Source organism: Lissotriton helveticus, chromosome 6 (genome assembly GCF_964261635.1).
Source record: "Lissotriton helveticus chromosome 6, aLisHel1.1, whole genome shotgun sequence".
Taxonomy (NCBI): domain Eukaryota; kingdom Metazoa; phylum Chordata; class Amphibia; order Caudata; family Salamandridae; genus Lissotriton; species Lissotriton helveticus.
Window position 1 is genome coordinate 484763329 of NC_136067.1, and position 13499 is coordinate 484776827.

Below are 13499 nucleotides of genomic sequence, written 5' to 3' on the forward strand. Positions count from 1 at the left end.
AGGCATCTACTAGACACCTCCTTTGTATCGCAGATACTGCCAGTGAACTGGAAGAGAGCTGTGGTCTTGCCCATTAGGAAAAAACCTTCCATTAGCTACGACATCCTAGGAAACGTAAGACCTATTTCCCTCCTGCCCTACATGGCCAAGGTAGCAGAGAAAGTGGTCAATAAACAGCTAATGGCGTTTCTGGGCGAGGCCAACCTTCTACACCCCTCTCAATCAGGTTTCCGGGCTGGCTACTCCACGGAAACTGCCCTATTAAGGGCCACGGAAACCATTAGGCAGGGGGTGGACGCGGGACACACCATAGCGCTGATAATGCTAGACCTCAGCGCAGCGTTCGACACTGTACCACACTACACCTTGCTGCAGTGTCTGAGCAGGGGTGGTGTCTCGGGTCCTGCTCTAGGCTGGTTGAAATCTTTCCTGACAGGGCGCAGTTTCCAGGTACGAAGAGGAACATTCCAGTCCAGGGATTTCGTACTGGAAAAAGGGGGTGCCTCAGGGCTCTGCCCTGAGCCCCACCTTGTTTAACATGTATATGGCTCCTTTGGCTGAGGTGGTCCCGGCGTTTGGTGTGGAGCTAGTCTCCTACGCAGACGATACCCATCTGTTGATCTCCCTATCCCAAGCACCCTCGGTCCAGGCTTCTAACTTTAAGGCATGTATGCAGGAATGGGCCAGCTGGATGAACAAGAATTGCTTGAAGTTAAATGGCGAAAAGGCCGAGGTGCTGGTGGTAGGTGGAAACAGATCCAGCTGGACCTCTGACTGGTGGCCACTATGTCTGGGCCCTACCCCGATGCCCTGTAGGGAAGCTAAGAATCTGGGGGTATGGGTAGATCCCACCCTTTGTTATGATGGTCAGATCCGCCGTGTTGTGGGAAAGTGTTTTGGCGTCTTAAAAACCTTACGCAAAACTTTAGACCTGCTCCCGCTGGAAGCCAGACAGACGCTGAGACATGCCTTATCACTTCTCGTATTGATTACGCGTGTGCGTCTGGAAAGAATCTGGGACATCTACAGGTCCTACAGAACGCCACAGCACGGCTGATCATGAGGCTGCCACGAAGGGCGGCCTCAACGCCGGCCCTTGATGCTCTTCATTGGCTTCCAATTAAAAAAAAAAAAGGGTGTTGTTTAAAGCCCTCCTTATCTGCCATCGTATCCTTAGGGACAAGGCACCAGCGTATCTTAGGAATCTAGTCACCAGATACCTTCCTGGAAGGGACCTTAGATCCAAGGGTACGGGGCTGCTGATAGTACCCAAGATAAAGAAGGCAAGAATGGGTGGCCGCTCGTTCTGCTTCTTAGTCGCCCAAAGCTGGAACAAACTTCCGGCCGGCCTTAGGTTGGAGAGGTCGGAGACTAATTTCAGACGACAGTTAAAAACGTATTTATTTAACTACTAGTTTCTTGTGGTCAATTTGTTGCATGCTCGCCCCTGACAGTTCCTTTCTCCACAGCGCGGGAACCCGGGATGGCGTAACCAGGCGCTTTATAAATGTCTTTATTATTATTTATTATTATAGAAGCAGCTGCACCTCTGGATCAGTGGAACTGCAACAATCATCCACTGGAATTATATTAAGACATTACAGAGGTCATCGGTCTCCTGTATACAACAGAGACCCCAAGTATTGAGAGTGAGACGTTTAACTTGCAGGAGACACAAAGCAAATCATTTTTTAAAAACGATGCGCGTTGTACCGGAAATACAAATATATCCAGCATCTCGTTTGTGCCGCCCCTCCCCCAACCATTTGCGACTCAAATAAACACAAAAGCCATCTAGCCTAGGTTGCACACCCGTCAATCTGTTGACACTGAAATGAGGGTAAAGTCAGAAGTTTTAATTGGTCCCCATTAAAGCCCATGGAGACATTTTGCTGCTCAGAAAGGGTAAATATGAGCGAGGAGGGTGACGCTCACTAATTAGGGTGAGCTGACAGGTCTATAATGTCATGTACACGCTGACTAATAGAACATTATGGGTACAGACCCTCCGCGAGTGGGAAGGGAGCACGGTTTTACCCTCGAACCTTTCAGGATTAACGTGGTATGGGCAAGTCTGCCGGGTGGAGCAGCAGATCAGTAGCCAGTAACTCTAGACATAAACAGAGGACTGCACCAGTACGTCCTAGTCACTACAGTAAAGCCGTGCATATGTCAGCGCCATTTTAAGAAGAAACGTTTTTCGTCTTAATTGGGCTAACACCGAAGAAAACCACTCATATACTACCACTTCATGGTTTCTTTTATCAATTTTAAATAATTGTATTATTATATGGCTACTTAGTACAAAAAATAAGTACAAGCTTGCCTACCTAAAATTTAGTGACAAAGTATATACAATATTAAACTGCTTTAGAAAAGTGTTGCATGTTTTATAAATTGATATATTAGTCCACATTTTATGTATGCCTGTGTATTAAATTCTATGAAAGTAGGCATAAAATGGCTACACCATTTGCTCTGCTGCAAATTACCTGGGTAATGTGACGGAAACGCGTCTACGCGAGCCATGGCGCATACTCGGATACAACTTTGAAAGAGTGGCAGCGCGCGGATTCGTCGAAGGAGTAGCTGCTGCTCCTCTGGCATGTTGATCTAAAGAACTTGAGTTGCCCCAGACATGGATGTCACAGGGCGCGACCGTGGGGCAATTCTGCAAGGTGAAGTAGTTTTTCTGTGAATTTAAGAGGTATAGTTGAGAATGCGTTGCAGAGTGAAAAAAAGACATACTGATCTCGGGAGGCATAAAGGCTGAAAGGGAGACACGATACACCGTTTTAAACCCACTGTTCGCATTACAATCACACACGTTGTTTCAGTCTTTCCGATTGTGTAAAACACTTCTTACCACGATGCTTCAGCTATAATAGACCACTTAATGGAAGAAAGGCTCCGAGGATGGAGAAGATACCTGGAAAGAAAGGGTATACGAGAATTTTCATTATAGCTTGGGTGAAGAAAAGGAATTCTGTGAATCACTGGGATTCTGTGATACGTAAGGACACAGTGAGCTTGTGCCACCACGCAGATGTACATTACTGCCCACGATCTAAGAAGTGCCCACAATGTTGGTGTCTGAAAGAGTTAACTGACAAAAAGAAAAAAATACCTTTTATAGTTGGTTCAACTGGACAGTTTCTACTATCCACAGTTATTGTAGAAACGTAAATATGAGCAAGACGCTTATGAATACCATAATTTACACAATTTTAGAATTTGGTCACACGTCTTTTTACAATAGGCCGTAGCAGGTGCCTAGACTGAGATACCGTGAATGACACATGATGGCATTCAAATAACTGGATAAATGTAACTTTTTCAGCTGAGAAAACGCTTCTTAGTTTCTCAGCCTTGAGAGCCATGATGCAAACATGGCTACTTTTTTATGCAGATTTTATATAGCGCGAACTTGACCCGAAGGTATCGGAGCGCTTTACATGAGCACCGGTTACGTTACACATTCAAGCACGGGGAGATTAAGTGATTTGCCCAGAATCACAGGATGTGGACGCGACCCGAGACAGGGCTCTTATCTAGGCAGTGTATTTCCCGCCTACTTACCACCGAAGCGCTCACGTTAGCGCTCCTGGCGTTAGTGATCAGCCGCCTTGACTACGCTAACGAACTGTATGCTGGTATTCCCGAGTACCAACTGAGAAGACTCCAGCTGATCCAAAATCAAGCCGCTCGCTTGATCTACCACCAGCCGAAAGATTAGCACGTTCGTCCACTCTTAAAGAGTCTTCATTGGCTGCCGGTATCCGCCCGCTGTAAATTTAAGCTAGGCTGTATTATTTCTAAGTCCCTCTCTGGGCAGGGTCCCTCCTTTATCTCTTCCCTCCTTCATCTCTTCCCTCCTTCATCTCTATACTCCGTCCCGCAATCTACGTTCATCCCAAATGGCTCTTTTATCTGTTCCCAGGTTCAAGAGGAAAAAACACGGGGGCCTTAGGTTCTCTTTTCTAGCCCCATCTCTCTGGAATTCCCTCCCACTTTCTCTTAGGCTTGCACCCTCATATTCTAGTTTCAGATCACTCCTTAAAACCTTCCTCTTCACCACCTCATACCCTTAGATTCCGCTCACATCCTTTTCACTGTTCCTCCAGCACAGCGCCAAGAAACCTAATGGTGTTAGTCGCGCTCTAGAAATTAATATAACATAACATAACAGTGTTAGCAATAGCAAGAAAAAATGTCTGAAGCGGGTTATAGTTCCACTAATGTGAGTGAATATAGTTTAACCCATTCACAGATATGCCATGTAGGTAGGTGAATTAATCCCTTATTTTGTTGATGACATAATATAAGACTGTTGTATACTGCAAAATGCATCCACTCACATGTATGTTAGGGCTGTGATGTCACTTCCTTTGATCTCACTTTTTATAGCACAATTGCTTGCTAGATAGCCCCTCACATTTACTGTTCTGTCCCTGTGCATTGTATTTGCCAAGTCCCTTCTATGTAGTCTCCTCCCTCACTCTCTCTCTGACCCGTCCTTCTCACGTGCTCGGTTCAAGCCCTGCCGAGTGGCACATGGGTTAACATAAGGAATTTTAGTGCAGGTGTCTGCATCACCCTGCAAATGCTGTCAAGCATTTAATGAAACACGTCCATTACCTCAGTGCAGAATTAAAAGCAGCAGACTCTGAAAGCAACTTTTGTGAGCTGCAGTCGAGGAAAGTCACATCATCACTTATCGCCACAGGTCCCGGGTCTGAGGCACTGTAAGAAATTTGATTATTAGTTGAGGCGTCTCAATGGCACTCCTTCCATTGAAGTAGTTCATGCCATACCTGTAGTCCAATGTAACTATGAAATAATCTTTTTGGAATGCACTCCTCTGTTGTAAGCTCTTACAACGGAGGAATGCCTTCAAGACGGATTATTTTGTAATTACATTAGCCAATGAACTATGAATATAACTGTGCCTTGGTCAAGTTATACCCTTATTTCTACCTCCAGGTGGACCAAGGATTGAATTAGAGAACCACCTACTGCTTATAAAGACTGACGGGAGGGACAAGTAATAGATGATTCTTTTGATTACTTGTCCTAATTTGTGTTCTTCAATGGGTATCTAAAACACTTTGTGTAATTGTTTGCAATTGTGTTAGTAAATATGTATGTGTACCATAGTTAATATATATATATGTCTATAATTGTTCTGAACTTCCTCCCACTAAAATTTTTTTTGAGTAATCAAAACTAAGATAAGTGGTGGTAACACCATCAAAGTAGCAAACATAATTGTGATTTAGTCACTCAGCCCAATCAAATTAGTTTGTGTTGTTGTGAAGTAATCCTGGTGTCTAATCTATCCTTGCTAGTTGACCTTTTTGTTTGGTATATACGTATGTAGCTCAGGTTTGCTGGGTGGGGTTCCATGGGCAAACTTCCTTTTTTAGGTGAGCCTACACAGTGCTTGCTTTTATAATGAAGAAAACAAATCTTAAAAGGGGGTTAGAGCCTTTCAATTACTTACCATTGGTTGGCTCCCATGTTACACTTGTTTCCTTTATTCCTGTTGCTCACCGATTTCTCCTGTACGAGACATACTGTTTGGGGTCAAGGGCAAAAAGTTTCCATGTGTATTTTATCCTTGAGACAAGTAGGCCCAACCCTCTACAGCACAAACCCTTTTATTTTATTTTTAATACTGAATTGGAGATATAAGATTATGTATTTTGGTAGATGGTTTTAAAGATTAGTAAAAGAAAATAAGACATTTTAGGGTAATTTGATATATAGTTGTTGAACTTGATTTAATATTGTTTTGTTCTCCTTGAGGAAAACTGTAATCTACCTTCTAAACTATGACCAGTGGTGTTTTCTGGTGAGGCAGAGGAAAGCAGGGCAATTCTAACTTACTGAAAATCTGCTAAATGGGTTTAGAAACTTTTTATTTAAGCTGGCGTACCCCAAGCTGAATGGTGGGCGTGTGCCAGAATTTGGTGCAGAAGGTGGTTTATTGTGGAATGAGAAGTCGTCTTGCTGTGTTGCAGCTCGCAAGCAGATATTTCACTAAGAGGTGAGTGTAAGAGGAGAAGCTAGTGGCAGCAAGAAGAGAACTGAGGAAGAGAACAGATGAGGGTTACAGTTGTTTCTCTACTTGGCAATAGCTGGTTCTCTGCCTATTCCAATTTGGAATTTAATTTGTCCAATGTTGGCCCATGTCTTTCGGAGCCATACTGGAATTCCCGTATATTCCTAACTATGCCAATTCTTCTAATTAATTCGTAAATATAACGCGTGTAGATGCCCTGAAAGTCTGACAGACTACCTTTGTGAACCATTGTTGGAGGACTCTGGAAATCTTTAAATGCCCAATTACGTGCATATTAAGCAATGCTGCTGTAATTTGTCCAGAAGGCAGTCATTCGGCACAGTTGTTGCCTAAAGTAAAGGGCCCCTCTACACCTCCTCTTGCTTAGGGTGTTTGACAGTTAAGTGCTTGGGTGACCCTGCACCACTGACAAAAAAACATTTTCAGCTTACCAACGTTTTTTGGTCGTCTGTTCCTCCATACTTCAAGTACAGAAGAGACTGGAAATTCTTAGTCCACTCTGTTAAGTCCATCTTCTGCTCACCCTGACGTTATGGAAGGCAGAAAACGTTCTTCTTTTGACATTCTGTGTCTCATATTATGGTCCTACTTCAGGATCCTGAATGAACACTATCTTAGCAATAATTACGTTTCAGGTATTGAGCGTTAGAAATGAAAAATAATATTACAGTTGAAAATAGGTTCGCTTCATGTAGTTTGTTTTTGCAAGTAGTCACAATTTGTTGGGAGACTTCTGTGTGGCTAATAATATGTATATATATATATATGCATTGTGATTGCACCATTCCAGGGTCACCAAACCTCTTGTCAATAGGTCATTAATGCTGTTTGCTAACATCTCGTTTGCTTGTGAAAGTCCTAAAGCTGGTATGTAGAGAATTCATGAAGTTGGTGTATGGGGAATCAATTTCATTTTGACGTACTTACGTTTGCAGGTGTCGTGGCCTATGTTGAAGTTTGGTCATCAAACAGAACCGAAAACTATTCAAAAACATTTTCGCAACAACTACTTGATTTGGGGGCAAAGGTGAGCATGCCTTTTATATCCTTTATGCATTGCATCTGGTTATTTCTTTCAAATAACTTGTTTTCTTAGGTCTGTGATTTGTCCAGAGTGCTTCACTTTGAAGAGTGCAAATGTAGCAAACTATCTAATCCACAGATTTATGAAAGGTGGTTGATTTAATTCTGTTACTCTAGAGAATGGGTTCTCACAAACATTTTCCGAGGAGCATCCAAACTTGGTCTGTGATGTGACGGAGGGCCGCTTTGATGCCAGCAGGGTAGTGGTCGGGAGTTCTGGGGCATTGGCAATAGAGTGGGTATAGGGGAAGAGAAGCATATACATCTAGTGTCTGAATTGTCAATATGAAACCAAAAACCTTGGGCTTAATCCGAGCTTCTTCACTTAACTAAATTGTGTGATCCTAGGCAATTGTTTTATTTCACTTTTCCTTCCTTTTCACTATCACATATGAGGATTTCGAAATGCATAACTTTATGATGTGTGCTATACAAAACCTACTCCTGTGTTTGACTAAATAATCCATAATGTTGTTCATGTAGAACATAAAACCAGGCCACCCAAAGAGTGCATGTAACAACTGACTTGCCTCTTAGTTCACTATTAGCATTAATGTAAGAGTGGAGAATGAAAGTTTCTAAATTCATGTTTGAAATCAACTCATTGTTTTTCTTCTCAATATACTGGTATCATCTGATGTACTAAGGTGAAACGGTTCTTCATGTTGATGATATACACTGTTATAATTTGAACACAGTTTATCATATTTTTAAACTTCTGCTGCAAGAAGTCTTTAAAAAATAAAGGTGTTTCTAAATTTGAGCTGTGAAGGACAACCTAGTTTCTTTATTTCTTAAACTTTACCCTTGAAATAAATAAATGCATGCCTGTTTATTTAGCATCATCTTAATGTTCGTTCTGAGTCAAGACTCAGTGTTGCTATTGACATGGGGGCCGCATGTAAAGGTCAGGAGGGCCTCATGGAGCCCCTGGGCGGTACTTTGAGTATCACTGCTCTACAGTCTTTCGTCTCCATTCTTAAAGTGCTAGAATAGTGTCTCCTCGTGGACGATTCTGAAATACTTACAATCCTGAACTACCTGCTTTGAAACAAAGATGCAAAGTAACACTAGCCTGCAATCTCAGTGTATTCTGCATGCACCTATTGTCTCTGTGTCATTGAATGCCTGCCCCTAAACCATGGCTCTGAGAAACATAGAATTTCTTCGCATGTCCATCATGTAGTCATTTTCCTAGCACTCATATCCTACCTACAAAGTTTTAAGTCGGTCACTAACTTCTGGAATGATAGTAGATCTCTGGATCTGTGAGAAACCTGAATGGCCATATTGGTCCAGTTTATCTCTGTGGGCAGTGGACCGGACACTGAGCTAGGATGCAGTATTCTATCTCGGCTCTAAATGAGACTTTGTTTATTTGGATATCATTTGGTTTGATTGGATTATTGAGTATATTTTTGTGAGCAGCAAGTCCAGTCATCCAATGTGTCAGGCCCACTTCAGATTTAGGAGTATCACGGTTTTCCCTTGATGCTTTGAAACCCTTAGTAGGAATGTTGTAAAAATCTTTTTTTTTTTTTTTTTTTTTACTCCCTTATCTAAAAGATACAGGAGACCAAGATCCACAACACATCAGCAGCACAAACTTAAACCTCTGGTATTGTCCCCAAACTCCCAACCAAGTAGATCACCTCTTCAAAATGTTTCAACTAAGAAATGTTCTCCACTCTCCTGATCACCTCCTAAAAAGTCATCCTATTTGAGAAATCGCTTGCACCCCACCTATAATTTAAAAAAAAAAAATGTGCTGCCTCCCTTGCACAAGATATCTCTTGAATCAGAGCATGTTCTCTCACTACTGGAGACAGATAGCCTTACCGTGACAACCTCTGTCTCTAGCTGTTACAGATGAACGCTTCCTGGTGAGACCATCGTGTTGAAGTTTCAGTCCAACTCCAAGATCAGATCCGCTCCCTCTTGCACAACTACTTAGTTTCAGACAGTGATGATGCAGTGGAACAGCTATCCAGACCACTGATGCAAAGATGACAGATAGTGCATGTATTTTATTGGATAGGGATTTCTAACAGCCATAAGATACCCCCGCCTTCATCCTATGTTTACCTTTATGTAAGAAACCTATCGCTAGTATGAAAAAAGTGCCTCTTTTTGCATGGTCACAGCTATTTTTTGCTGCCTGGTATTGCTGATTTTGTAACTGTGCACACCTAAAACATTTTAAAATTGACTAACTCCTTATTGGTCAACTTAACGTTCTCTTAAGGCCATAGTATATGATGTAGGTAAATTCATAAATGGCATCAAAAAGTTACCCCTGGTGTACAGCATATGTTGTGCCATCTAACTTGATAAAACATGGATTCAGGATTACCTGTGTAGCATTACTCTTGTAGCTTTTGAATTTGCAGGCACACCTTTCAAAACAATGCTTTTTGACAGGACATTGTTGCCAGGGCCAGACGGGGAACTGAAACCGGCCCTTGTAAACTGATCGGCCGCCCTTCCCAAATGGGGGAGAGGGGAAGTCCAGCCGAGCTGTTTTCTAGGGCCGGTTTCGGCTGATTTTGTTACAGGGGGCCGATATTGCCAGCCCCATCTTAGCGGCCCACCGGGGAAACACCCGGTGCCCACTATGTTCACAAGATGGGGTGCCTAGTATTTAAAAGTGATACTATCAACAATTTAGTTTTGACATGTACCTAGAGCGACTGGTCCCCAAAGACTGTTTTCATTGTGAAGGGCTGTTGCCAGACCATGAGAAAAGCCAAAGTTTCAGTTTTTTTCCCGCCGGTGTATTTTAAATGCCATAAAAAAAAAAAGACATCCGAAGGTAGAACTAGATTGGCCGAAGAGGTGAAAAATATCCACCGGACCCAAGGACTTCAGCGAGCACAAAATCTGAAATTCTTCCGCTCTGAGCTTTTACTACCAAAACAAATGACTTCAGCAGGATGTCGTCCAACGGCTATGTGACTTCTAGAGAACTTCCTTAATAGAACACTGCCCCACTGGAGGTTTTCGACTTCTATTTCAAAGATGGTAAGAAATTAGATTAGTATTTGAAGTGGGTGAATAATCCCTTGAAATCACTAAATTAATCTGAACTCAACCTCCTGGTACCTAAGCAGCAAAGGGCATTGTGTATTTATGCAGTACTAAAACAGTAATAGTCCAAATGCAAAACAATAAAAATCCAAAGCCTAATTAGAACAAGCATTTACAATGCAACGGTTTCGCCTTTGGAAAAGTTTGAGCTATTGGCATTGTGAATGACAAACTTTTTATTTATGTGTTTGGTTTTGAAAACGGATAAATAAATGGCATTGTCATTTACAATGCGATACAAAAGGGGATGATGGACGGAGCGCTTGAGCAAATCAAACACTCACCCCCCAGTCAACTGATCTGGGATTAATCCATCACCATTCTTTGGCCCACTCAGCCACCCCATTTCAGACATGGCTATATGCAAATCAGTCTGACCCTGTGCCTCATGGGAACAGTCCAGCCCGAACTGCCAAGCCATGTCTTCCATGGACCGGAAACAAGCATCCTGGGACCGGTTTCGGATTCATAATCCTCATCAGCCAGGCTATCTTGAATCCAGTGGCCAAGTGAGCAAGGGACTCACGTCTGAGCAGATCTTTTGACTGGGTGTGAGTGTTTGATTGATTCAGATGCTCCGTCCATCACCACCCCCTTTTGTACCGCTTTTGGCCGCCATAAGTGTGGCAGGGTATGCTCAGACGTGAGTCCCTTGCTCACTTTGCCACTGGATTCAAGCAAGCCGGGCTGAAGACGGCTGGAATGCCAGAAACCGGTCCTCGGAAGCTTGTTTCCGGTCCAGGGAAGACATGGCTTGGCAGTTCGGGCTGGACTGTTCCCATGAGGCACAGGGTCAAACTGATTTGCATATAGCCATGTCTGAACTGGGGTGGCAGAGTGGGCTAAAGAACGGTGATGGATTAAACCCAGATCTTTTGACTGGGTGTGAGTGTTTGATTGATTCAGATGCTCCGTCCATCACCACCCCCTTTTGTACCGATTGTCATTTACAATAGCAATAGCTTAATCTCTCGCAAATGTGATTTGTATTGCAACTATTTCAGTTATCATTTTGCACTACGATGAAAACTGGCTTGTGCATTTACTCCTGCAGAAGTGTATCAAGAGGAGAGTCAGCAGGCGTCCCTGTAGGAGGTAGTGTATTCAAGACTGTGCAATACAATACATGCTCCCTTCCCAACTCACTTGGTCTCGAACGCCCAGTCATACACTGCACCACCATACATTGCGACACAAATCTGGACATACATTAAAACGAAAAACCGCCTGTTTGTCTATAGTTGATTGTACTCGGTGGCCTTGAGAGGAGGCAGAACTGTGGTGAAACTGCTGGGTTTCTGTGTACGAGGGAGGAGAGGAGTCGTATTTGTGACAGAACTTCTGGGTGTTGTGAGGCCCAGGTTGAAAAGAGAAATCGCGTTGTCAGGTCAGTCTATTGCAGACCTAGGTCTCGGCTTCTACACTTGTCCTATCCGCGTGATCCTCGGCAAATCATGAAATCTCTGCTGTTCCTCCATTCAACTCCGTGCATCAAATGTGGCGTGCCCACAGTTTGTTAGGGTTACAGATGAACGTTCCTGTAAGCAAACTCCTCTCTATATGAAGTTGTAGGCGTATACGCTCAGTGAGAAAAACTACAAGGCCCAGAATTCAAAGTGCAGTTTGCTGAAAAACCCGGACAGTTCGGAGGTGTTAGAATTGAAGAGGGGCTAGCTGCATGTGAATGCACATGTGTGGTCAAGGGGGGTGGGTGGGGGGTTGTACAGTGCAATCAGTCAAGGGTGGAGCAGCAAGGATTGCCGTCAGCAGTGAGAGGTGCAGAGGACATACAGGCACGCCAGCAGCATGGAAGGGTCTTAAGGTAGGGCGAGGAGTGGTACTTTCGCTGCCTGGAGAGACTCCTAAAGCGGCAGTCACACGAGGAGAGTTGCACAAGACAAACGAGTCACAGGACACGCTAAAAACAGATGTCACTTATTTGAATGGATGAATGAAGTAATGCTGGAGAGAAAGGCAAGACCTCTCCAGCCAAATCACGTATGCATCTGTTATAATCAGAAGCAAATATATTCCAGATATATTTTCAGTTGACAAGTTAGATGGATACATTAATGTGTGGGTATATAGCGCAGATGGTGGGTACCAGAACGCCTCTAGGCGCATTGTGTGTTCGGTTCACGCTCTGCACGGTTCTGTTACCGGTCCACTCTGTGCTACAGATGTTTGCTGTAAATGGCAGAGGTTGACCACTCCTTTTGACTTACAGGAACAGCTGTTTTTAAAGTGAGGGGCTGGTTCCGGGGAATGAAACAGCTGTGCATCTTTTACAGGGTGGATTCTCTGCCCTGCCATCCACTCTGGGAAGTGATGGGGGCGAGGGCCGTGTGAGCATCCGAGGGAAATGTGTGGGGAGCAGGAGAGAGGGGCCGGGAAGGAGACCACAGAGGTGCAGAGCCGTGGGGAGGGGGGCCGGGGGATAGATACATCGACACACGAGATGGAGGGGAGGGATAAGGGAGGCGCTGTCATGTGGAAATGGAAACACGAACAAGAAGGGACAACGGGCCAAGGAAAACGACGCAGAGCGATTTTGGGAAGGGAGGGAAATGTAATTAGAGGTGAGAGAGAAAAACAGAGATGTGCCAGAGCGGGCTGCAACGGGAGGGTGAAGGAGCGCCGAGGGAAGAGGCAGTCGGGAACACATGAAGCACGAGGGGGGGGGTGGCAGGGGAGAGGGGGTTCTTATGAGGCAGTGTTTGGGGGGAAATAACGTGGCAGTGATTCTTCCTGAGGGAGGTGGACACCTAAGCATTAATAGGGCACAGGTGTAAGGTAGAATGAGCCAGAGATGAGAGGGAGATTGAGGAAGAGGCGAGATTGAGGCAGAAAAGAGTGGGAGAAAAATGAGGCAGAGTGAGGTAGAAGGTATGAGGCACTTATGCGATATGTGATTGAGGTATAAGGAAGTGAATCTACACACAAGAGAAGGGAGGCTGCAGCATACACTTCGGTGATGTGAGAGGTAGAAAGGGATGAGGCAAAGGTACGATGGGGTGAGGAAAAGATAAAGCGGCAAAGGTGAGAGGCTGAGAGAGACAGAGGGTCGTGTGAGGCAGAAATGAGTGGGGACAATGTAAAGACATCGCCTCCTCCCCTGAGCGCATCTGTCAATAGTGCGGCAGGTGCAGTGGCGCCAGGGGCAAGGATGTGCGGGGCCACTCGACCCCAATTAATAAGATTATAAGATTGATAACTGTTTTAACTACCAAACCAGAAAATAGGG

The 13499-nt window shown here is 44.1% G+C and overlaps 1 protein-coding gene across 2 annotated transcripts in view; it reads left to right on the forward strand.

Moving 5' to 3' along the window:
- Nucleotides 1-2493: 2493 nt before the first annotated feature.
- MCPH1 (microcephalin 1) overlaps nt 2494-13499 on the forward strand; it is a 1654378-nt gene continuing 1643372 nt past the window's right edge. Inside the window, exons 1-2 of one of the 2 annotated variants that reach the window (XM_078647933.1) lie at nt 2494-2678; nt 7021-7112. In XM_078647933.1, the coding sequence (XP_078504059.1) occupies nt 2639-2678; nt 7021-7112 (132 nt within the window). In that variant the 5' untranslated portion in view covers nt 2494-2638. The remainder of the gene's footprint in view (nt 2679-7020; nt 7113-13499) is intronic. The other variant, XM_078647932.1, reaches the window with a different exon arrangement.